Source organism: Drosophila persimilis, unplaced genomic scaffold, assembly GCF_003286085.1.
Source record: "Drosophila persimilis strain 14011-0111.01,24,50 unplaced genomic scaffold, DperRS2 tig00000000-arrow-pilon, whole genome shotgun sequence".
NCBI lineage: Eukaryota > Metazoa > Arthropoda > Insecta > Diptera > Drosophilidae > Drosophila > Drosophila persimilis.
In genome coordinates, this window is record NW_020825288.1 from 1,853,956 (window position 1) to 1,876,071 (window position 22,116).

Below are 22,116 nucleotides of genomic sequence, written 5' to 3' on the forward strand. Positions count from 1 at the left end.
TATCCAATTGATGAATTAATTTTCTATAAGATTGGCTAATTTCAAGGTTCACTTTCAACTTGAATGAGTGTCAAGCAAGACTTGAACGAAAAAGGTCACGAAAAAGTAAAAAAGATCGGTAACGGAGCTCGGTTCGCTGATTTTTTTGGAAATTACAATCAAACCCAGTATAAACATTTGAATTCGGCTTGTTGGACGGTGTAAATAAGGAGGGCTGTTCTTTTCTAAACAGAATTGACCATTCTTTATCGATTTCCTTTTATTTTTTTCTTTCTTTTTCTCCGCTTTATGTCTAATTGTATATTTTTTCCGTTATTGACTTTTTTCGAATCCAGCTGGTATTTGGCGGTGCATAGCGCTGCCACCGCGGCGAAAACTCTGCGTGTGGTAGCACGGTTTTTCTGGTTTGCAGCCAACTTTACGCGAGACGCACTGAAAACAAAACAGAGTACAGTAAAAAAATCAAAATTTTGCTCAATAAAAAGATGAACGTTGACTTGCGGTCATACTCGCGACACTGGCTCACGGAGTTCATAGAGCAGTACCAGGAGGAGGAGTGCCTGTGGCAGCCGAAGCACAACGACTACAGCAACCATGCCGCTCGGAACAAGTCCTACGACAGGCTCGTGGAGAAGCTGAAAGAAGTCGAACCGAATCCCGACCGACCCATGGTCGTAAGGTGCATTGGTTATACTATGCCCACCAGTTTCGCAATGCGATCTAATGCTCTTTTTGTTATTGGTTGCAGAAAAATCAACTCACTTCGCTCGGCATTTCGGAGAGAGTATCGGAAGACGACTTGCAAGAGCGACTATGAGACACGGTTGTGGTACTACGACAGGCTGCTCTTCATCGCCGACCACAAGCCAAAGCGGCATGAGTCGGGCACCAAACCGAAGCGGGAATTGCACATTAGCTTCGACGATGAGGATTCCATGGAGTATGAGGACGAGTCACATCACACAACCTCACATTCACAGCAGATGGATAATTTAGGGCCCACATCCTCCGACGAAGTGGAAGAGGTGCCTGCCACCAACAATGTGGTGGTCAGTAGTGAAGGCGCCACCCTAAGTACACTATCCGTGACGCCAGCGGATTGTGTGGCTCTCGTGAAGAGCGAACAGCATCAACATGATGCGGCTGCCGTCCAGGCACACCAGCAATTAGTAGCACATGCGGCGGCCCAAAATTCCATAGCTGCTGCGGCATCCCAAGGGCATGCTGTCAAAGTGCTGGAGATCACATCACTAGATTCAAACAGCCAGCGGGAGATACAACAGGTAAGCGGTTACCATTGATTCCCTTAGTACCATTTCATGTATGTTTTCCGTATCAAACAGGCCGTCAACTCCCTGGAACAACACCAGCAGCAAATGCATCTCCAGCAGGCCAATGGTCACGGCCAGGCTGTGCCGACCATACAGATCGGACGCGAACACTATCAGCCTCTGTTTAGCAATGCAAACACCACAGCGTACACAACCGCACCGCAACCCCCGCCGCATGACGAATACGATGCTATCGGTGTGAATGTGGCCAGCAAACTGCGAGCCGTCAATCCCACCCAGCGCATCATTGCGGAGAAGCTCATAAGCGACGTGCTCTTTAATGCCCAGCTGGACAACCTCACTGTCAACTCGGCCGTAACGCAGTAGTAACCTTAATCTCAGTTGCAATCGCCAATAGGTTAGGAAACAAAGTTCGATAGAAACCCTTTATTTAACGTCACATTCTGTTTTTTTCTTCCGATATTGGCCACTTTTGTGGCCAGCAGCAGTTCATTGTATCATACCGTTCGTGTGTAGTTTTAATTAATTATATACAATAAATAGATTGTATGTTTTAAGATCCACAGCCATCTCACCCCCCTCTTATTGTCTCATTTCGCGCTGCTGCTCTGCTGCGTCTCCGCCGTAGTCTGGTCTCCGCCACCTGCAATCTTGTTCCAAACGAATCTGGCGAACTAAAGGAAGGATAGCTTAATGATTAGCTATTATTGATGGGGGGACACCACCACCACTCACCGTGACCGGCGGGAGGTCGATTTGCTCCGACTCTGTGACCAGTTTGCGGTTATTCTGCATATAGCCCCAGCCGAGATGAATGCCAATCAGGCTAGGCACCATCACAATGGTAACCAGGTTGCGCGACACAAACGACGGTTGCTTGGGCATAATTTCTGTAAAATTTGACGCAAAAAATTATTATTTAACAAAAACAAGACATTTACAGTGTGGCTGCCGTTGGGAAAAATACTGATTTGATATTTTGTATCTGTCAAAAATACCAAAGCTAATCGATAGCAAGAGTTTGCAGTGCTGGCTGGTTCAGCTGTTGACTTTTTTGAAATTTTTCCGCCCAAATTTATCCATTGAATTGAATTGTGATCTATGACACCATAGAAAAGGTTCTCACACGAGCTGTAAAGCTTTTGAATATAATATAATTTAAATGAAAACAAATACAAGCGCTCTTGAGACCTTAACTGGTCACACTGCTCCCGCAGTAGAATAACTTTTGAATAACTGTTAATTTATTTGTGGGGTGAGGTGGGGCTAGTGGAGAGAATCTTGCGGTTTACAATAAGTGTGAAATCCAAACTCACGACGCGATCAGCGCTTTGAAGCTCCACCCAGGGGTGCACTTTGCCCACAGCCCAAAAGCCAACACAAGCCGCAATATGCCATTGACGGGGGGACGGCGACGGCGACCCCAACCCACACACCGGCGCAGGCAGCGCGGCGAACATTGTTAGTTTTTGGCAGCAGCGTTTTCCACTGACAAACAAAAACAAATCATTTTCTGTCGCTGTCGTGAGCGGACGATCTCGGTCTACACAAAGTGCAATAACTAACCATTAGTTCCAGGGAATCTATTCGAATAGGTGGTATTTGTAGTTGATTTAAAAGTGAGTCTCTCCCGTGATTACCATCCCTGTGCTCTTTATTTTGCTCATTTTTTCCCATTTTCCTTTTCATTTGCCCTGTCGCCACGCAGTGACGAAGTTGCTAAAATCGATATTTGCATATGTGAGCCTGCAGCTGGACATTCTCAGGTTCAGGTAAGAGAACTCGTGCTCGACATCCTCTGCAGGGCTTCCTCAGGCTTGTCCTTGGCCTGCTTTGCTTCGGCCATTTTCATAGAGTACTTCTCGTTGTGCTTGAACACGCAATAAAAGGCGATGCAGCCCACGATATTGATGATAAGGGTCAGCATCAGAGCGTAGAACAGCACAATGATCGCCTTCTGCCGTTTCGTGCGCTGGCTCCATGGCACATGTTCCGTCGAGAACTACAGAACATATATAGATGGGAGGAGGATTCGAGGATCAGGCCTGGCAGTGGCAGTGACAGGAAACTCTTCTTACCGGCATAATGAAAGATGGAGACAAGGAAGACGACGTGCCCATTTATTTTACTAAATGCCTTCGACACTTGCGATTAGATTTATAGTTTCAGAACATGCGTATAGGATAGCAGATAGGATTTACATGGCAAGGGTTACTGGATAATCCCCTGATCCCTCAGCGAGGCGAGCTCCTCAGGCCCGTAGCCGAGCAGGTCGCTCAGCACGGCATCCGTGTGCTCGCCCAGCATGGGTGGCGCCGTGCGGGCGTCGTTGCGTGCCTCGCTGTAAACCACAGGCGGTCCGACCACCTTGACGGATCCATCGCGAGTATGCGGCAGAGTCTTTACCAGACCAATGGCTTGGATATGTTCGTCCTCGAACACTTCGCTAATGCTATTCACCGGACCCACCGGGAACGGTGCACCTTCGAAGCGCTTCATCCAGTTCTTGGAGCTATCCTGCGCCAGAATCTGCTCAAGCAGTTGCACCAACTCCTCGCGATTTTGGACTCGGTCTTTGTTTGTCTTGAATTTGGGATCCTCCGCCACCGGCTCGACCGCCAGCAGACGACACAGTTCCACGAACTGGGCATCGCTGCCGGCCCCCAGAGTAAGATAGCCATCTTTGGTCTTGAAGCTCTGGTAGGGCACAATGCTGGAATGGGCTGTGCCCCATCGCCGGGCCTCGGTGCCCGCGTTCAGATAGTTGCTGCCGACATTTATCAGCAGGGAGCAGCAGGTGGAGAGCAAATCCACGTCGATCTTCTGGCCACGCTGTGTCTTCTCACGTTGATAGAGGGCTGCCAGGATCGCTCCATGGGCATACAGCCCGGTGGCCACGTCCGTGACGGCCACACCCACCTTGCTGGGCGGCCCCTCCTTTTCCCCAGTGATGTGGAGCAAGCCGCCCACGGAGGAAGCAATCACGTCGTAGCCCGGACGTTTGGCATATGGCCCCACCGATCCGTAGCCACTGAGAGTGCAGTAAATCAGCTTGGGATTGACCTTCTTCATTTGCTCGTAGCCCAGATCGTAGCGATCGAGGGTGCCTGGGACATAGTTCTCCACCAGGACATCACTGATCTCGGCCAGCTTGTGGAGCAGTGCCCGGCCACGCTTCAGATCAATGCACACGCTCTGCTTGTTCCTGTTTTGGGCGAGGAAGTAAGCGGCATCCTTGCTATGCTCCAGGAACGGAGGTCCCCACTTTCTGGCCTCATCGCCAAAATGCGGACGCTCCACCTTGATGACCTCTGCCCCCAGATCGGCCAGCACCATGGTGCAGTAGGGGCCGGCAATGATGCGGGTCAAGTCCAAAATGCGCACGCCCTTCAGCGGATGATGACGCTCGTCCGCAGTAGCATTATCTCTGTTATTGTTCTCGCCGGCGTCGGCTGCAAAGTTTCTCAAGCTCTGACAAACTCTGTAATTAACAAAGCCACGACAGAGTAGCGGATGGAGTCGCTGTGACAACATTGGGGAGCCGGCTGCCAACTTATCTAGTGGCTATCTGCGAGTATGTATGCTCCGGCGATGGAAAGTTTTGCGATCCAACTTGATCCGCGAACACATTTATCGTCACTGGCAAAAGGCCCCCAAGCGGAAGCTTTTTGGAGCTCTCCCTCTCTCTCTCTCTCTGTCTCTATCTTTCTGTTATCTTTTATAGCGCACTCTTAAGAGACAGCGCGTACTGAAAAGAGAGAGCAAGATAACTCAACTGTCATAAGCAGGTTAAGAGAAGAGCATGGCCTCCCCCCACCAATATTACTCGATTTACGTTTCACCTTGGGAATTCCCACTCGCGAGTCCGAATCCTTTCAAATCATGACTGTAAAACTCGTCCCTCGCGTCGTGTGGGGAACCACAGCACAATCGGAGTTTAATAAGCCCAGATGCCATATCATTACAGCAGAGCATGAGATCTTTTATTGCTCTCCGTCGCTGCCAGGTTATTATCGTTCTGATTCGTTCTCTGTAATTATGCCACCTAGCTGACATCTTGGATGGCGTGATCCGAGACCAAGTATTCGGCCATCTAAATGATTAGTTTGGTTGCTAACATTTAAGAGTATATATTTGTGTTCTGTTGTTCTTGAAAAATGTACGGCCAGTCCCTAATATGCTGCAATTATTTTCTAATGGCTCGCACAATTAAAAAGCAATTTTATTGTCGTAGATAAGTAACTTACGGCTGAATGCTCACCATAAGTGTCAGACGAATCAGTGGGCCCTCACGCAGACCCTTGAGGTCATCGCATGCTCTGTAAACAAATCGTTAGTGATCCAAATTGGATTGATTCATCGCCACGTGCTGTATTGATCTGTATTCAGGATCTGAATTAGGTATTAGGGCCCTTCCTGCGCAAGTCTTCATTTACACCCGACACTCAAGCTCCTTATAACATGCCCCTAAAGTATAAATCATACTTGCTTACAGAAAGACATACGGTTGATCCAACCTAAAGTGTGTTTTGCTTTTGCATTCTCGGGGATTCTCTTTTTCACCAACCGCTGACGTAGATCTATGATTACTTTACCCGATTGGAATCTATAGAGCTGAATGCTAGTATCTAAACTGATTCAACAACACTCAATCTATCACTGTAATCTATGTGTGCAGGTTATTATCTACAATAAATAGCAGATCTATCGCGGAGCTGTTCGGGGGTAGCCCATATTTTTGTAATCATTAGGGAACATCAAACGGATGTATTGACGTGCGATATATTAGCTTCGATTTCTTAATGATTATTAATTAAGGGACTGATTGATTGGACACAAACATGTGACCAGTAAGTACTCTCGTACGCGTGCAGTGATAGCTATGAATGGGGCAGAATCGAACTGATTCATTGACACGGGCTCTACTAGCGTCGGATTCGTATCCAACCCATTTATTTATGAAGGGAGCGTGATACTAAATGGGTTCAGGGTTCGAGTTTCGAGTTTGAGTTCTTGTGAAATATTGTTTTCACACTTTTCTAAATAGACTGCAGCAGGGTTTTCCCCCGGAAAGCTCTTCTCGAATCAATATTTATACACCGGATGACGCCGCAGTGTTCCTTTGTTTGAATGCCGATGATCTCAGGCCGGGCTGTAACTAGGGGTCAGCATGCATAACATTACAGTAAGTGCTCTCCAAAGAAAAAGCAAACAGAGAGCAGACTTGTGTGTGTAATTAGCCATACGGGTCCTCCCTATTGTTTACAACTGAAAGCCATTCCAATTCCGATCTCTGGTAATGGGGGGTTCATCGGGTCAGGGCATGTTAATAATTGCAGGGATGGTAATCCGCGGTGGCAAACGGTGGCATTGACGCACTTGTATCTGATGCTTAGTCAGAGCCAATCCGTTTCCTTGGGGGCCTACAGAAGCTTAACAGCGCCGAAGAGAGAACCACACAGAGAGAGAGAGAGACCCACAGAGGGAGAGCGAGCTTCAAGCAGCACTCTCTCTCTAGCAAGCAGCGCTTTAAATACCTTGGGGCGTGCTAGCCCCCACGTTATTTGCTTTGCTCGTCTCGTTCGCGTCGGTTCGCGTCGGTTCAGTTCGTTTCAGTTCGCTTCAGTTCGCTTCAGCTCGGTTCGCTTGCCCACCTCCAGCGGACTCATCCGAGCTCGGGGTCAGATCCAGATAGAAAACCCGACTTTGATAGGAGCCCCGAAAGAAGCCTGGAATGTGATAAGACACACACACACATAGCTAAAGTGTAACCAAAATGAAAGCCGGAGAAACGTTGCGCATGCGTGTGCAGCGCCAGTCGAATCATATGCGAGTGCATCCCAGAGATACTTTGGCTAGGCAAAACTAGTTTTCCTATATAGCTGATAAAGTCGGGGGCCCAAGAAAGTAACGCAACGTATTAGCCAACTGACCAAAAAGGCATCGCACACAGATCCCCTCAGCCAGTGTTCGTTGTCGTTCAAGTGAATTGTGCAAGCGAAAATAAATATCACAAACAGCAGCAGTAGCAGCAGCAGCAGCAGCAGCAGCAGCAGTTGCCTTCGTCTCTGCTGGCTCTTTTGCCGTCAATTGCAGTCAGCTGCAATATTGCACAATCCTGCCAACCTGTTCAGACACTGGCCTGTCTGTCTCTGTGCAGAGCCGCCCCAGAGCCGTGCAGTGGAGTGCAGTGCAGTGCAGTTCAGCGCCATATATCTGCGAGATACAGTGGGCGCTCTCTTTCTTCCCTCAGTGTTAACCGCAAAGCCGTCAAAATTGCTGTGCTACTTTGTTCCAGGATCCTGGGGTACATCATGCGCCGGTTCCTCCGCTCGGCCATGATTGTCTTCAGTTGGTTCGTGGTGCCCTACAGCCGGTACACCAACATCAAGGTGATACGGCGCAAGCTGCCTCCGATACGCAGCCACCTGCTGGAGATACCTGCCGTCGATCTGGCCAAGCTGATTCGCACCCGAAAGGTAAGTACGCTCCATTTTCTCTCCGTTCATTTAGGCCACTTGCGCAAAGAAACCAACAAAAATAATGGCCAGGCCTTGCAAATCTTGCAAAATCAATAGCCAGCCACCAGATTGTTGCCACAGCAGCAGCACCACCAGCACCACTATCGGTTGCCACATCCATTAGATACATTGTGGCAAAGTTTGAGGCAATGTTGATTGCCCGGAGGCACAGACATCTCCCCATTAGGTGAAGCTCGCACATTAGCAGGTCGTCGGTCGTCGGTCGTCGGTCCTCTCCGCCTCAGACTTGGACTCTCAGACACCGCCTCGCCCCAGACTTGGCCTCACCTTTGCCTCTGAATTTCGGCAGAAAGCGAAAAACGCATAAGACAAAGATATTACTTTTCATTTATTTATTTTGTTATTGTTGCCGCTGTTTTTGTTGTCACTTTATTGAGTCTCTTAAAAGTCGCGTCCGAGTCTGTGGCACTCACTCGGCCCCTAACATTTCAATTACACGAGCGGGCTATAAAAAATGTACAAGGGGACCGAGCTAGGGGTTTGATACCCTTCCCAGAGCATAAATTAGCTTGCCCTGGAGGCCAACGCCTCAAACGATCTGGTTAATAATTATTTATTTGTTCCATAGACATATACATACATATTAAAATATTAACAACTAAAGGAAATATAGCAGAGTAAATAAGAAAGGAGTTTTAATATTTGAACTATTGATTGTTTTTCAATCCAAAGATCAAGTTTGATTTAAAGAAGGGAAAGCGGATAGGCCGGAAAGTGCGGGCAGGTCTAGAGGGAACGGCAAAATCGGTCTAAGTCTCTAGGATTATCGGACCACTATTTTCAGTGATCTTAATGCGTCACCACTTCCAATTTCTAGCAAAAAGTAAAATATATTATTCCTTATTAAAATTAGTTTTCAGTAAAATCAAGTCTATTGTTTTTTCTAATCAAATATTCCACTTTTTGATAACCGTGTATTCACCTTGATATTTATCTTAAATCTTAAGCTAATCCCCATCTACAATTTATTAAACATTTGATCTTAGACAAAGCAGCAAAGCTCTCATGATAAAGGATAGTGATATTTAAGAATTTCCTCTTCATTCATCATTGCAGTAGAACCACATATGTATTTCATTTTGTTAAAAAAAGTAGGCTCATTCTTAAAGGACAATTTACTATTGTTATAAATATAGTAGCTACAGACTTGCATTATTGGGAACTGACAAGTATTCTAATGATTTCTTTTTTAAAAGAAGCTCTCTTGTCGAGAGCCTAAAATTGGTTGCACACTCGTCGATCCACCAAAAGGTTGTTAAAAATAAAGAAGTAAAGAATAGAATCTTGAACCTGCTTTTAGGCTCCAAATTCCACTCCTTACAAAGTCGAATCCCATCCACCATGCAATGCGGCTCAAAAACATGATGCGATCCCAGAGCCAGAGCCAGAGTATAACCCCAGATGAAATCGAAATCAATTTGGGTTTTTTTGTTATTTTGTTTTTGTTTTTATGTGTCGTCGCAAGCACTTGAGGCAATTGGCCCAAAACGGGAGCCATAGACACGAGGCATTGAAAAAGCAAGGGAATTAGTCATCCGAAGTACGGATGGATATTAACAAAGAGCGTTTTATGGGGCGCGCAGAAATTTCGCAAAAAAAAAAATAAAGAAACAAGCGGCCTAGACAGTCGGATGGCCTGAAGAGAGCATAATCCGTAAGATGTGGACATGGGCATGGGCTTGGGCATGGGCATGGGATATGGGACGTACATGACGAATACTACTCCGTACTCGAGAGAGATCTCTGCTGTTTTTGCTGTGGTTGCCTCGCACATGCAAGATTTCACGGCGTTCATTGGTCCACATCGTGTGAGGTCACTACTTGACAGACCTTATCGAGTGCCACTCCCCCTCCCACCCCCCGCCTCCCTCCTAAGCCCGCTACTAAGCCCTGTTTTTGTTACTGTCTTTTGCGGCATGCACTCCGTGTAGTTGATATTTTAGTGCACGTTCCGTCTGGGGTACAAAAGATTTGTTGTTTTTTTTGTTTTGTTTTTGTTTTTATGGCTGCTTTTGGGTCTTCATTCGCGCCAGCACTCATATGGTGCGTACGAGTGTGTCTGTTAAATATTATTATTTTTATTTTAATTATGTTTTTGCTTTTCGGCTTTGTCAGTTTTTTCCACTCTTAATTGCTGGCTGTTTCATTGTCATAGGTTAAGCATTGCCTCACTCCGCTCACGGCGGGCAGGAGGCTATTGCCAAGCGAAATGGTTTTGTAATTGAGATTATATCAGAAACCGCATCTACGAGTACAGCCATTACGGAGGGAGGTCTCCAGTCGCCGTATTAGAATATTATACGCGATTTATTCACTTTATTCACTCGTGTCACAGGGAGCCTCCCTGCTGCCCCGAAGAAGGAATTCGCTTAATTGCCCCCGTCTGCAGTTCTTTAATTGAGATTTATTTGTAATGGTATTTATTAAAAGCGAGTGGATACGAAATTGTATTTGTACTTGAAATCGCCCATTTCGTGTTTCGCTTTGCATCATTATTTTGTTTTGCTTAAATCTGCTGCTTCTTCAATCTTTCTGGCACGTACTTCATATACACCCAGAGAAAAGCGCAGAGAACCCTGCAACTTTGATGTTTACAGCAAATTTATGGCACTAGAATGGACTCGAGAGAGGAAATTCTCAAAAGAAACAGTTTTCATTTCCCTTTTCGCGGATGTATGAAAATGTTTGATGTATATTGAAAAATTGAATACATATATTTTATTCATATTCCCAAAGTGAATCCTATTTAATTTTGCCATTTTTTGTATTTAAAACCCGAGTTTGTACTTGTAAATATGGGTCGGGTTTTTCTGAGTGTGGCACATACACGAGTAGCATCTGTTTACTCGGCACATGAGCAAATCTGTGTCTGTGTGTCGCGATTTCTTTACATGCCTTTTGCCTCTTTTCGCTTTGTGCCACACGCAGCAGCGGCAGCAGCAGCAACAACAAGAAGATCTTCTCTACCTTACACAAATTATGTGGTACGAGTATCGGTATCGAAGCTTTTCGGTCGATGATTTTGTCCGTCTGTCGTCTTCCCTCGCTGCTTGCCCCTGCCCCTTGCCCCCTGCCCCCTGCCCCCTGCTTGTTGCATGCTGTCTCTTGGGCCATGTTTGCTTGATCAATTTGCTCTCGGTTTCTCCCGCCACTCCCCTGCACTCCGCTGCACTCTGCTGCTGCTGCTGCTGCCTCTCTGATTTATTATTACACTGGAAGTCATTGAAAAAGTCAAGTAGCCTTAATTTTAATTATATATACAATACATGCATACCCCCGAGCCTGTATGGGTATGCACTATGTATGTACATGTTGATGGGAATGGGAATATGCATGTATTTATGTGGGGTTTGTGCATCTCATGGGCATGCATTTAAGCAAAAGTAAGGCAATTTGATGTCTCAATTCAGCAGCAGGTACGAGCATTGTCAGATTGAGGAACCTGCTGGATGTGGAAGGTTTTTAGCATGAGACTCGCATAAATCCATCAAAGGTTGCCACACGATTGATTCTGAGGCATAATTTATGCATTTTATTGAACCATTTTATTGATTTCTCGATCTCGATCGACTAGCACTTATCCTTCCACCTGCCCCTTGTCACCACATCGATGAAAAGTGCCCCAGAGCAAAGTTCCTTCGGGTACCACTAACAAAAAGTGTCTTAGAAATCTATTTATTCTACCCGTTTCTGGGTTTGATCATGATCCATCATAATGATACATCATTTTACTACTGATTTACAGAGAAAAGAAGCGGGAATCATCGGAAAACATCCCACAGGTGGAGATCTCCATATTTTTGGGGGGTGCGCAAAAGAGGCCTTCAGAGTATTTGGGAAATAAGACTTGACTTCATTAAAGATCTGCATACCAAATGGTCAAAGTGTAGTAGTGCCTTGTTTTACTAATAATACACACTGATACACAACCGTCTAGCTCGATCCATTGGATTCCATTAGATAATTATTATAATGTGGAATTAGTTGAACTTATTAACGATATCGTTATTGGATATTACTGCCTTTCTTTAACGTTTCTTTCCTTCTATCCTTAGTGATTGATAACTAAGTCGATCTATCAGTCACCAACCATCCCTTCCAGCATTGACTCATATCTCTGTTCATCTGCTCGCTTGTCAGACCGAGACTTTGATCCATCCATCACGCTGTTACTTGCGATTCCAAACGCATACCTTTGATTGATACATCAATCGACATGTATAACAATAATTATGCTTAAAGCGTACATGTACTGCGCCCTATCTGCATCCGATCAGCCCTTTCCCTCGCCCCAAGAGCGGGGATTGTCGTTGGGTTGGGTGTGTCAGAGTTAGAGGAACTTCTTCTGTTCGGTGAGGATTTTTCCACGATTCGTACATCTATTCTCCAGCTTGAAACGTGTCTGTGCCTCTTTGTTTGCTCTCCATTCCTATGTTGCATTACTCATACGTCATGTGGCCGCTGAAGTGAACGTCATGAATGCAATTCTAGAGTCGTTTGGTTGGGCTTTGTTGCTGGCTTTGGCTGTATTTTTATTGATTTTAATTTAACACAAATTGCTTTTGTTGCTGCCTCAATAGACTAGAATTGATTGTTTCTGCCTGGTACCGGAGAATGTGGCTGGGGAATGGGGCGAATGTGCTAAATGCTGGGCGAGCCATAGCGGAAATATTCAAACCATTTTCCTTTCCCTATTTCTTATTGCAGATTAAAAGCGAAGAAGTCGTAGAGGCCTACATCGAACGCTGTCGGCAGGTGAGAGCCACTTCCAAAGGAGCTGGGCACGGATGCTGGGCACGGTACTAATGGAATGCACGTTCCTTTACAGGTGAACCCACTGATCAATGCCATTGTCCAGGATCGATTCGAGGAGGCGCTGGAAGAGGCCCGCGAGATAGACAATGTCATCGCCATGGGCATCAACAGCGTGGAGTCGATGGAGGAGCATACGCCCCTGCTGGGCATTCCGGTGACCGTCAAGGAGAGCATCGCCGTCAAGGGCATGACCAATCAGGCGGGTCGGGTGTTCAAGACCCCGCAGATAGCCAAATCGGATGCCCCCGTGGTGGAGCAGATCAAGCGCTGTGGCGGCATCATAATGCTCGTGTCCAACACCCCCGAACTGTGTCTGCTCTGGGAGACGTACAACAATGTGACGGGGCAGACCAAGAATCCGTACGATCTGAAGCGCACGCCGGGTGGCTCCTCGGGCGGGGAGGCGGCCCTGCTGGCGAGCGGAGCCTCGCTGCTGGGCCTCACGTCGGACATTGGCGGCTCCTCGCGACTGCCGGCCATGTTCAGTGGCATCTGGGGCCACAAGCCCACGCCGTATGCCGTCTCGTTCCGGGGCCATCATCCGACGAGCGATTTCCCCAAATGGGGAGACTTTTTCACCATCGCTCCGATGACGCGGTATGCCAAGGATCTGCCGCTCCTGCTCAAGTGCATGAGCGATCCGACGGGACCGAAGCTGACGCTGGACAAGGAGATCAGTGCCCACGGCATCCGGTTCTTCTTCATGGACAACGACGGGCCCTCAGGCATGATGCGGCCGCTCAGCCGGGACCTGCATGCGGCCATCAATCGGGTGGCCAGCGACTTCAATGCCGAGCGGGTGAACATTCGGAAGATGAAGTGGTCCCTGGACATCTCCCTGTCGGCGATGCTCACCATGAAGAACATCGAGACCATTTACCACAAGACCGAGGAGGGGGAGCAGCCCAAGACCGTGTGCAAGGAGACGGTCAAGTACTTCTTCGGCTGCTCGGACAGCATTCTGCCGTCGGTGATATTCGGCCACCTGCAGAACTTCATGAAGATCATTCCCAACTCGCGGCACAAGCATCTGGCCAGCATCATTGAGGCGCTCAAGACTGAATTCAAGGAGATGCTCGGCAACGACGGCGTCTTCCTCTACCCGACCTTCCCAAACACGGCGCACCAGCACTACCAGATCTACCACAAGCTGCTGGAGCCCATGTACATGGCCATCTTCAATACGCTGGGCCTGCCGGTGACCAACTGCATGATCGGCCTGGATCACCGCAATCTGCCCATGGGCATTCAGGTGGTGGCCAATCCCGGCCAGGATCATCTCTGTCTGGCCGTGGCCCGTGAGATGGAGCGCCGCTACGGCGGCTGGGTGCGACCTCCCTCCGAGGATAGCCACAGTAGCAGCAGCAACAGCAACGGAGGGGGCAACGGAGGGGGAAACGGAGGGGGCAACGGGGCAAGCAGCAGCAGCAAGCAGCGTGGCTAGCCATCCTGCGGGCGCAAAGGCTTTGTCCCCACGTGATTCTTTTGTACTTCGTTTTGTTTGTAGCTAATTGTATGTAAAATGGTCCATCATTTAGGAAACCTTTAGAAAGAGACTTTGAACGGACTTAGACAAAGCACAGTTATCAGCTGAAGCAGCGCCCGAATTCAGTTGAATGGAATCCCCAATCGCCCCCTCTACCTACCCTACCGCACACATCATCTTTAGAGCCTCTTCGAAATTCCACGTCTCGAACTTCATTCTCCATTGTACTATTGTATTAAATTATTAAATGTCAACCAATCTCCAATCTTTTACATCGTATTATCTAACTCTATATACTATATATGTAAATATTCCCCCTAGCTTCTAAGTCTTAGGTTTATGCCCCACTCATGGCAAAGATCGATAAAAAAAAACCATTCTGTATGTATTGTATGTGAATATTTTTGTAGCAGTCACTGTCGAATCAACGAAAAACCGACAACTCTTTTGGCCCAAGAACAAAATGTGTTGAATAAACATAAACAGAAAACTAACCGAAAATTCACAACTAATTTATAAGACTTCTATGGCGCAATACCCCAAAAAGAAGTTGGCCTCCGCTCGAAGCTGCTTAGCTGGGCATCGGCCAGACAGCGGGCCACGGGGGGAGATCGGAGTTCCAACTGCATGGAAAATTGGGCTCAGTATCTACGAAAATACAGCTACTGGGGAGACAATACATCTGCAATATCTGCGCAAACAAACAAGTAAGTAACTAACTACTAGCGCTACTAGTGCAGGCAAGCATTATAAACGGTTCCACTTGACTGGCTCCCGAGCACGGAGACCAGCGGAACCTGCACACTGGAAAAAATGAATAGTATTTAAGAAGAAAATCCCATCCCCACAGGGAATTGTGACTTTTTTCGAAAGATATCATTTTAGAACCAAAGAACCTCTACACTGAAACAAAATTCATAACACTCTAAGGAGATAAAAGACATGGTTTTTTTTGCAAATCATTCTGACATTTTCACAGTTATTACTTGGTGTCGATTTCATGGCACATAAATAATATTAATTATGGCCAAGAGTGGCATTTATTTTTATGATTTACAGATTTTGTATTTTCTGTGCTGGTTCCAGGCTGGCCAATTCTTATCTCAAAAGGCTTAATCGTGCGCATGCGCAGCCGTTTCCCAGCCTCAAATGCATTTCTGTCATTTCTGAGTTTCTGCCGAAATTTAGACAGATTTTACTGGCCAGGCCCCAGGCTCAGAGCGCAGAGCGCAGGCACTTGCCGCATTTAGCATTGCATTTGGTTAGTTTTTTGAGTTTCTATTACAAAAAAAAAACATTGTGTGTGTTGTTGTGTGTTTTTTTGGCTTTTGGAGTAGCTCAAGGTTTTGCCAATATGGCTTGCGCAATTCCGCTGCTGCCGCCGCCACTATGAACGTGTTATTTGGCCAAAACATCGGAGGTAACTTCAAATTCTTGCTTAAGAATGTGGTGGCCGTTGGGGTGGCGGCGCTCTGAAATGCTCTGGCCAATGCCATTCGAAAACCTGGTGAAGATTATCTTGTGTCTTGAAAAATTAGGTGAAAACCTTTTCATTTGTCTTCAATCGAGAAGGAGGAGGAGGAGGTGGAGGGAAAGGCCTTACGAGGGGAAAACCAAGCAGCATGGCGACCAAATTGATGAAAACATCAAGTCATGCTTCCACTACCTGTTGAGCCGTTGAATTAGCTGGAAGCAGAGACAGCTCCAGAGCCTCTCATTGTCTTTGCTCTCTCCCTCGCTGGAACGTGTGTTCCAGCTGCTTACCTGGAACCACTGGCTGAGAGCGCGTTCCAGAGAGCAGAAACAGTTTCAAATGTCAGCTAAGCGCGGGACTGAGAGAATCTGGAAACTGTACAAAACGTCGAGCCCAGGGGCGAACGGGGGTGCGAGCGCCTACCTGCTGTATTGATCTTAGTAGTATATAGTTTACAAATAAACACATATCTCGCTCTGCCACTGATAGACTGCTCTTGACACTTATAATTGTTTGTGGAAATTGTATAGAAAACCCTCCCTCAATACAGTCCAGTCCGCCCCTGACTGACCAATCTCAAGTATGTGCTCTTATCAATTTGTTGTTGGCGTTTGCCTTGGATGCGATGCCGAATTTACAGCCGAAGTCAGCAATTGCTGACAGGCAGAGCAACGGAGAGAGGGAGAGACCGGAGAGACCGGAGAGAGACTGCTCTGACCGGAGAAGCGGAAATGTCATTCCAGTCTTTCGGCATTCCAGCCAAGCCTGGCCATGGCTACGGCTACGTCGGCCGAGCATGTCATTTCATCGTTCATTTGAAAACTGAATCGAGCAGCGAGCGGTTGTGTCTTGTCCCAAACGCAGTCCCCTAGTCTTCTATCTATCTATAAGTAGCTGTAACGCCAGTCTGACTGTACCAATAATTGGAACCCTTGAACTCTACGCATTTGAGGTGACAAATCAAACTGCATATTTGTTTACCGTGATCTACGTAGAGAGATTAAAACTGTGTCGATTACCGTGTTAAATCAACTGAATATCAAGTGTGATCTTAACCCCGTAAGACTCAGACACGTGCTACTAACGGATTCCCATTCCGTTAGTCGCCCGATTCTATATGCAATCTCTTCGATGCCACGTGCTTGCTCCACACGCAACGTGTTGGCAGAGGCGAAAGATTACTATATTTTAGCCTAGATTAACTGCGATTGAGACAGGCACGCTCCAGCTTGGTTTACTCGACAAACTCTATATTTAATGCTGAATCTATGTACATAGTCCAGAAAGTTACTAAAATTTACTTGTAGCAGCTGCAGGAACAATTCTAAATTATGTATACTTAGGCGAGCATTTAAACTTTAATGCTTAACATAAACAATTTTCGATGAAGAAAAACAATATGAAGAAATGGAAAATGTGATGGCGTGGGGCACGTGTCAAGAAGTTAGAGAAGATTACTTCTCCTTGACAGGCTGGGCCTTGCGCGTCTTTGGCTCGGGGGGATCAATCAGGTTGCCGTGGCGCACAACATCGATGTGGCCCAGACGTATCATTTTCTCCTCCCAAACGGATATGGCTTTTCTGCAAAATAAAACATTAGCAAATGGTGTACACGTTAACTGAGAGCACAACCCACTTGTAGATCTCGAGCTCGTTGCGTGTTTCTTGAATGTAGACGGCCTTTTCGGCATCGGAGAGGCGGGACCACTTGGCCGTCGTCTTCTGATGCCACTCACGGTACGTTTGCTGTGGCGTTTGCGGGGTATTCACGCGCTCACTGATGATGAAGCGCAGGAAGGCTGAGGCCGGCTTCTTGGGGCGTCCAAGTTCTTTGACCCGCTTGCGCAGTTGCCGGCGCTCTTTGGCTTCGCCAATGTCCTTCTTCAGCTGCTTGATGCCGGCACGCTGCTCGTCGGTTAGCGTAGCGTCGTACTTTGTGCGCTGCTCAAGGTAAACCTGCTGGTCCTTCTTAAACTCCACCTGTAGACGCTCCTTCAGATTGGTATCTGCATCCACCCAGCTCTTTGCCAGTTGACGAACCACCTCAATGGTGGTTATGGTCGGATTGGTAGCTATCAGCTTTGGTCGCATCTCACGCATGAATCGGAAATAGGGGGTCAGCGGCTTCTTGGGGCGGGGAGGAAGCCCCACTTGCTCCTCGACTGTCTTTGACTGTTGAACGGGACTGTTGCTGATGTTGGCAACGGCTAGGGGTCTGTTGGCGCAGGTTGTTGTGGGTGTAAATTGTTTGTCGATTTGAATAGGAACTGCAGATGAGTCTTGATTTTTGGCTACAACTTGCCTGACTTTGTTGATTAGCGACCCGATGATGGACCCCCGCGACAGTAGCGTTGTTGTAAATATCATTTTTAGGATTTGTTCTCCTGCTGTGGCGCTTTGAACAGACTTCTGTAGCTTCTTTACTTTGTACTACAGATATTGTTGTCGACTGAAAAGGCACAGAAAACTTGTTGCTTTTGTTGTTAATAAGATTTACGTAAAAAATGCGGCATTTGATGGATGTAGAGCTGCCACCTTGTCGTTAGTTTTACAGTAAACATCGCCTCGACTTACAGCGATAGCTTCGATATATTCACGAAGCTGCAGAGTTGCCATGTTACAGCTGTTGCTGCCTGCAGTTAACCTGAAATTTATTATTGGCGAGACTTTATTGTTTAAAAAACCCAGGATAAACGGCCTACTCAAGATGACCAACAATGATGCAGCAGTAGAAGCTCCTAGTTCGAGTCGTGCTAGCTCCAGTAAACAGCAGCCCAAGTTGGAAATCACCGAGAAAGTGCGCGTCCTTTGCCTTCACGGATACCGCCAAGACGGGGATGCGTTCAAAAACAAATTAGGATCATTCCGAAAATTTACTTCAAAATATGCCGAATTTGTGTTCATCTCTGCGCCGCACATTGCAGCACCGCTAGAGTCCGCCGCCGAGCCGGTTCCAGAGCAGCGCAGTTGGTGGGCCAACAAAGATGATGGCACATTCAAGGGCACCAACAAGGGGGGACCGGCTTTTGGCTTCCAAGACAGTCTGCGCCTTGTGGAAGAGGCCTGGAAGACGCAAGGACCGTTCCAAGGACTCCTTGGGTTTTCCCAAGGGGCCTGCTTCGTGGGTTTGATTTGCGGTCTGGCCAAAAAAAAGTGTAAGTAGATCTTGATCGGACGAATTCATCAACAGTCGGATAATATCAATCGTCTACCCTTCTAGTGACCTCCATCCGGCCTGAGTTTGCTGTGCTTTCCTCGGGCTTTGTGTCCGGCAGCCTGGTGCATATGAGTGCCTACGAAGAGCCTGTCAGCATACCCACCCTCCATATCTATGGCTCAAGCGATGAAATCATACCCAAAGACATGAGCGCATTGCTGGCGTCACACTTCAAGAACGTCGAGGTTCTGGAGCACGGCGGCGGCCACTACTTTCCGGCCACGGCGCAGCAGAAGCAGACCTACATCAACTTCTTTCAAGATAGGCTGCAGGAGTACTTGGAGCATTTGGAGCTGCAGCAGAGTAGCAGTGTCTCGTTCATCGAGAGCGGGGCGGAGGACAACGACGACGATGGCGATGCCAACGATGCTGAGGTGGCCGCTGCAACGGCGGCCGCCGGCTCGGATCTGGACGATAGTGATTAGCTGATTTTGTTTCTTTCTTCGTTTTTAATAATAATTAAATCTTATTATTACAAAAATAATAATTTGATTATAAATTATAATAAAATAGTTAGGAGCCCAATAATTTTGTTGAAATATTCACCGTTTTCACTGCTTTTCTGGCTGTAGTAGGATTTAGTATTGAGGATTGCAATAGCTTTGAACTTTTTTTATGACTGTGTATTTTTTTCTTCAACAAATTCGTATAAATTCCATAAAAAAGAAACAAATAAATTGTGGGTAAAGGTTAAAGCCGAATATTTAAAATCCCATTCCAAGAGTACAATAATTTTGTATTAGAATCAGTATTGTTCCTTGCTAAAAAAACAACGAAAAAATGCATATTTAGCTATTGTGGCTGCAGATGTTGTTGGTTTGGCTGTAGTTGATGCGGTTTTCAGAGAGTAGAAATCGTAGTACAATTCGAAACATATTGCATTGCATCGAGCGCTTGACTCTTCGTGTTTTTTGTTTTTCTTCTTGTATATTTGTATGGGACAAGCGAGAGCAACAGCGACAGCGTAGACCTAGATCTAGATCTGATAGTAGTTGCCCCAGTTTGTCTGGAGACAAGTTATCCCTCGCATGCAACGGATAGCAGGGACATGCCTGTGACTGCTGCTGCTGCTGCTCATGATGGATGTTGTGTATGGTTTGGGATTCTATTTTATGCGACTGCCTCCTGTCCGTTTGAGGCTTCTTGGTTTTTCATCACTTCTGGTAAGTCGGGTGGAGCTGAGTATGGCGTCATATCCAGTGTTTCAAAGTCGCCCATATCGTTCCTAGAAAAAAGAAAAGAAACAACTTCCATCAGATCCAGCTGCTAATCAGTGTCTCAACCCATTCAATGGCTTCGGCTCGAAGGGGAGCAGGGACACGTGCACAGACAGCTGATAACCTGCTTATCAGCGATTCTCGAGCGAGCTTCCTACCTGAATGTCAAGCCCAGTTGCGCCGGCGACTGTGCCTTCGCCGTGGATACCGTCACGCCGTACTCCTGCAACGTGCTGTCATCCTCCATAATGTCGTTGTCCTGGTTGTATAACCGCTGATCGACGACTTGTACTTTTAGAATGCCTAAAAAACCAATCAAATTACTTAATAATCAATCTTTGTTTTCATGCAAACTACAACAAATGAAACAACGAACAAATCGCTGCTCTATAAATAGGAACAAACAAGAATACACCGACACACGCTCGCTCACCTTCAATCATACGTTTCAGCTCGGCAACGGTAGTGTTCTCCTTGGCATCCGTGAAAATCGTCGTCTTTTGCCTTCTGATCATGAGGAACACGTCCTGTAAGGGAGGAGAGTGGCATTAGCAAAAGGTTCGTTTCGGTCAAAGTTCAGTGATTCAACCAGCGGCAGCGACGACGACGACAGCGCGAGGCACGGTACGGCACTTTTGTATGTCACGATTATTCACTCGGCACGTCCGCGTGTGCGTGCCTGTATGTGTGAGCGTGTACATATGTATATGATGCGCCGAAAGTCGTCGTCCTGCAGCTGCTCAAGGGCCGGGGCCGGCTTTGGGGGCACGCTCACCATGTTGCCAAATGTTTGTTTTGTTAGTTGCCTTTTGTTTACTACTGCAAGTGCGAGAAGGTTACTACAACTACGTTGTTGTTGCTACTGCTGCTGTGCTGTTGTTGGCGCTGGACGATACTTCTGGTGGCGTGGGCGGCGCTTCCTTTGGCGGTGGTTCGATCGGCTGGATTTTATCTATTATGCCACCCCCTTCGCAGAGCGCTACTACTACAATTTCTTGATCCTTGTGGAGGGTTTGTAGGTCCAGTTTGTGCCAATTTTAAGACGTGCAACAGCTTTCCGCTCTTTTCCCCGCACTTGTAAGTTTTCGTTTTTACGATTTTGTCAGGCCTATTCTGTTCAGTGACCGACCCTCAGAAATATACCGAAACTACGTCACATATTTCAAAATATACCGTAAATATACTGACGAATTATTTGTATTCAAGTTGCATCATATTCCTCGTTTTGGATATTCTGTGGAATATTACATTACAATTTCTACAAGACTGGTTAACTTTAAATTCTCATCTCTACTTGTTTGTTTATAATGTATGGGTTAAGCCAAACCGGTCAACAAAAATTTCCACTAAACTTATTTCTTTACATGGTAGCTACACGCTAACTACACATGTGCTACATACTAACTACATGTTCATGTAATTACCAAAGGCGACACCTGCAGGGGATATGTGTACGTTTCAAAAATGTTTGCCCGTTTTTCTTCCATATAAGCCCCATGGAAGCGCCAGTGTATAAAACCTCCGTTATCCACTTTTTGACACGCCTTTATTCCCGACATTTTTGAACAAATTGAGTTCGATCCGATTCAGTACTCCATGTGGACTGGGACAAGGCTCTAAGTGGCATTTCTACACGGTTTCTACATTGGTGAATTCGTCTAGAGGGTGAGTCCATAACGCGTCTTAAAAAATACTGGAAAATACTAGAAGATACTATGAAAAGTATAAAATTTGCAAGGTGTGTGAGCTAGACGTGGTGGCAAGAAAATCAGTGTGACCGCGGATTTATCGTTAAAATATACCGCCCGACCCTCAGAAATATAGCGAAATATAAATTCTCATTTCAAAATATACCGTACATATACCGATGAAAAAACGAACAGTCCAGTTTAACGACTTGCGGTAAATGCCGAAAAATATTACTGTTTATAATGATTGGAAACCGTATTCCTCGATTTTTGTATTCGATTTGATATTACTACTAATACCTAAACCCATAACACTACTAATTAATCAGTTTTCTGTTAAAATACATTTAATTTCGTATTGCTGTAGCCCTGGTTCACCGCACAA

The 22,116-nt window shown here is 46.5% G+C and overlaps 7 protein-coding genes across 8 annotated transcripts; 3 read left to right on the forward strand and 4 right to left on the reverse strand.

Moving 5' to 3' along the window:
- Positions 1–434: 434 nt before the first annotated feature.
- LOC6595075 lies at positions 435–1,731 on the forward strand. The gene is made up of 3 exons (XM_002020303.2): positions 435–679; positions 749–1,283; positions 1,344–1,731. The coding sequence occupies exons 1-3, from the start codon at positions 486–488 to the stop codon at positions 1,656–1,658; spliced, it is 1,044 nt and encodes a 347-aa protein (XP_002020339.1). The 5' UTR covers positions 435–485; the 3' UTR covers positions 1,659–1,731.
- On the reverse strand, positions 1,687–2,192 carry LOC6595074. The gene is made up of 2 exons (XM_002020302.2): positions 2,028–2,192; positions 1,687–1,966 (listed from the first exon to the last, which is right to left on the reverse strand). The coding sequence occupies exons 1-2, from the start codon at positions 2,175–2,177 to the stop codon at positions 1,883–1,885; spliced, it is 234 nt and encodes a 77-aa protein (XP_002020338.1). The 5' UTR covers positions 2,178–2,192; the 3' UTR covers positions 1,687–1,882.
- A 399-nt stretch (positions 2,193–2,591) lies between these two features.
- LOC6595071 (fatty-acid amide hydrolase 2) lies at positions 2,592–14,629 on the forward strand. The gene is made up of 5 exons (XM_026985246.1): positions 2,592–2,911; positions 3,001–3,064; positions 7,591–7,771; positions 12,542–12,589; positions 12,663–14,629. Coding segments are annotated over exons 1-5 (1,725 nt in total). The 5' UTR covers positions 2,592–2,910; the 3' UTR covers positions 14,094–14,629.
- Positions 3,396–4,999, reverse strand: LOC6595072 (succinate--hydroxymethylglutarate CoA-transferase). The gene has a single exon (XM_026985252.1). It carries the CDS (start codon positions 4,824–4,826, stop codon positions 3,504–3,506), a length of 1,323 nt encoding a protein of 440 aa, XP_026841053.1. The 5' UTR covers positions 4,827–4,999; the 3' UTR covers positions 3,396–3,503.
- Positions 14,630–16,838: 2,209 nt separating the features above from the next.
- Positions 16,839–18,077, reverse strand: LOC6595069 (transcription factor A, mitochondrial). 2 transcript variants are annotated; one of them, XM_002020298.2, is made up of 3 exons: positions 17,912–18,075; positions 17,246–17,824; positions 16,839–17,190 (listed from the first exon to the last, which is right to left on the reverse strand). In XM_002020298.2, exons 1-3 carry the CDS (start codon positions 17,974–17,976, stop codon positions 17,064–17,066), a joined length of 771 nt encoding a protein of 256 aa, XP_002020334.1. In that variant the 5' UTR covers positions 17,977–18,075; the 3' UTR covers positions 16,839–17,063. The 2 variants fall into 2 exon arrangements, with proteins under 2 accessions (XP_002020334.1, XP_026843560.1); XM_026987759.1 differs by having other exon boundaries at positions 17,246–18,077.
- Positions 18,078–18,263: 186 nt separating this feature from the next.
- On the forward strand, positions 18,264–19,347 carry LOC6595068 (esterase GA18864). The gene is made up of 2 exons (XM_002020297.2): positions 18,264–18,764; positions 18,830–19,347. Exons 1-2 carry the CDS (start codon positions 18,317–18,319, stop codon positions 19,249–19,251), a joined length of 870 nt encoding a protein of 289 aa, XP_002020333.1. The 5' UTR covers positions 18,264–18,316; the 3' UTR covers positions 19,252–19,347.
- Positions 19,348–19,503: 156 nt separating this feature from the next.
- On the reverse strand, positions 19,504–21,145 carry LOC6594964 (elongin-B). The gene is made up of 4 exons (XM_002020296.2): positions 20,819–21,145; positions 20,477–20,570; positions 20,202–20,346; positions 19,504–20,051 (listed from the first exon to the last, which is right to left on the reverse strand). The coding sequence occupies exons 1-4, from the start codon at positions 20,819–20,821 to the stop codon at positions 19,937–19,939; spliced, it is 357 nt and encodes a 118-aa protein (XP_002020332.1). The 5' UTR covers positions 20,822–21,145; the 3' UTR covers positions 19,504–19,936.
- Positions 21,146–22,116: the final 971 nt, after the last annotated feature.

Excerpts from the sequence above, each read along its gene's own strand:
- LOC6595075 (XM_002020303.2), top strand. The coding sequence starts at position 486 with ATGAACGTTGACTTGCGGTCATACTCGCGACACTGGCTCACGGAGTTC. Across the intron at positions 680-748 it reads GACCGACCCATGGTCGTAAG|AAAAATCAACTCACTTCGCT; the intron begins GTGCATTGGTTA and ends TATTGGTTGCAG. Across the intron at positions 1,284-1,343 it reads GCCAGCGGGAGATACAACAG|GCCGTCAACTCCCTGGAACA; the intron begins GTAAGCGGTTAC and ends CGTATCAAACAG.
- LOC6595074 (XM_002020302.2), bottom strand. The coding sequence starts at position 2,177 with ATGCCCAAGCAACCGTCGTTTGTGTCGCGCAACCTGGTTACCATTGTG. Across the intron at positions 1,967-2,027 it reads TCGACCTCCCGCCGGTCACG|TTCGCCAGATTCGTTTGGAA; the intron begins GTGAGTGGTGGT and ends TCCTTCCTTTAG.
- LOC6595071 (XM_026985246.1), top strand. Across the intron at positions 3,065-7,590 it reads CTGGACATTCTCAGGTTCAG|GATCCTGGGGTACATCATGC; the intron begins GTAAGAGAACTC and ends ACTTTGTTCCAG. Across the intron at positions 7,772-12,541 it reads AGCTGATTCGCACCCGAAAG|ATTAAAAGCGAAGAAGTCGT; the intron begins GTAAGTACGCTC and ends TTCTTATTGCAG.
- LOC6595072 (XM_026985252.1), bottom strand. The coding sequence starts at position 4,826 with ATGTTGTCACAGCGACTCCATCCGCTACTCTGTCGTGGCTTTGTTAAT.
- LOC6595069 (XM_026987759.1), bottom strand. The coding sequence starts at position 17,976 with ATGATATTTACAACAACGCTACTGTCGCGGGGGTCCATCATCGGGTCG. Across the intron at positions 17,191-17,245 it reads AACGAGCTCGAGATCTACAA|AAAAGCCATATCCGTTTGGG; the intron begins GTGGGTTGTGCT and ends TTTATTTTGCAG.
- LOC6595068 (XM_002020297.2), top strand. The coding sequence starts at position 18,317 with ATGACCAACAATGATGCAGCAGTAGAAGCTCCTAGTTCGAGTCGTGCT. Across the intron at positions 18,765-18,829 it reads CGGTCTGGCCAAAAAAAAGT|TGACCTCCATCCGGCCTGAG; the intron begins GTAAGTAGATCT and ends CTACCCTTCTAG.
- LOC6594964 (XM_002020296.2), bottom strand. Across the intron at positions 20,347-20,476 it reads GCTGAAACGTATGATTGAAG|GCATTCTAAAAGTACAAGTC; the intron begins GTGAGCGAGCGT and ends TTGGTTTTTTAG. Across the intron at positions 20,052-20,201 it reads CAACTGGGCTTGACATTCAG|GAACGATATGGGCGACTTTG; the intron begins GTAGGAAGCTCG and ends TCTTTTTTCTAG.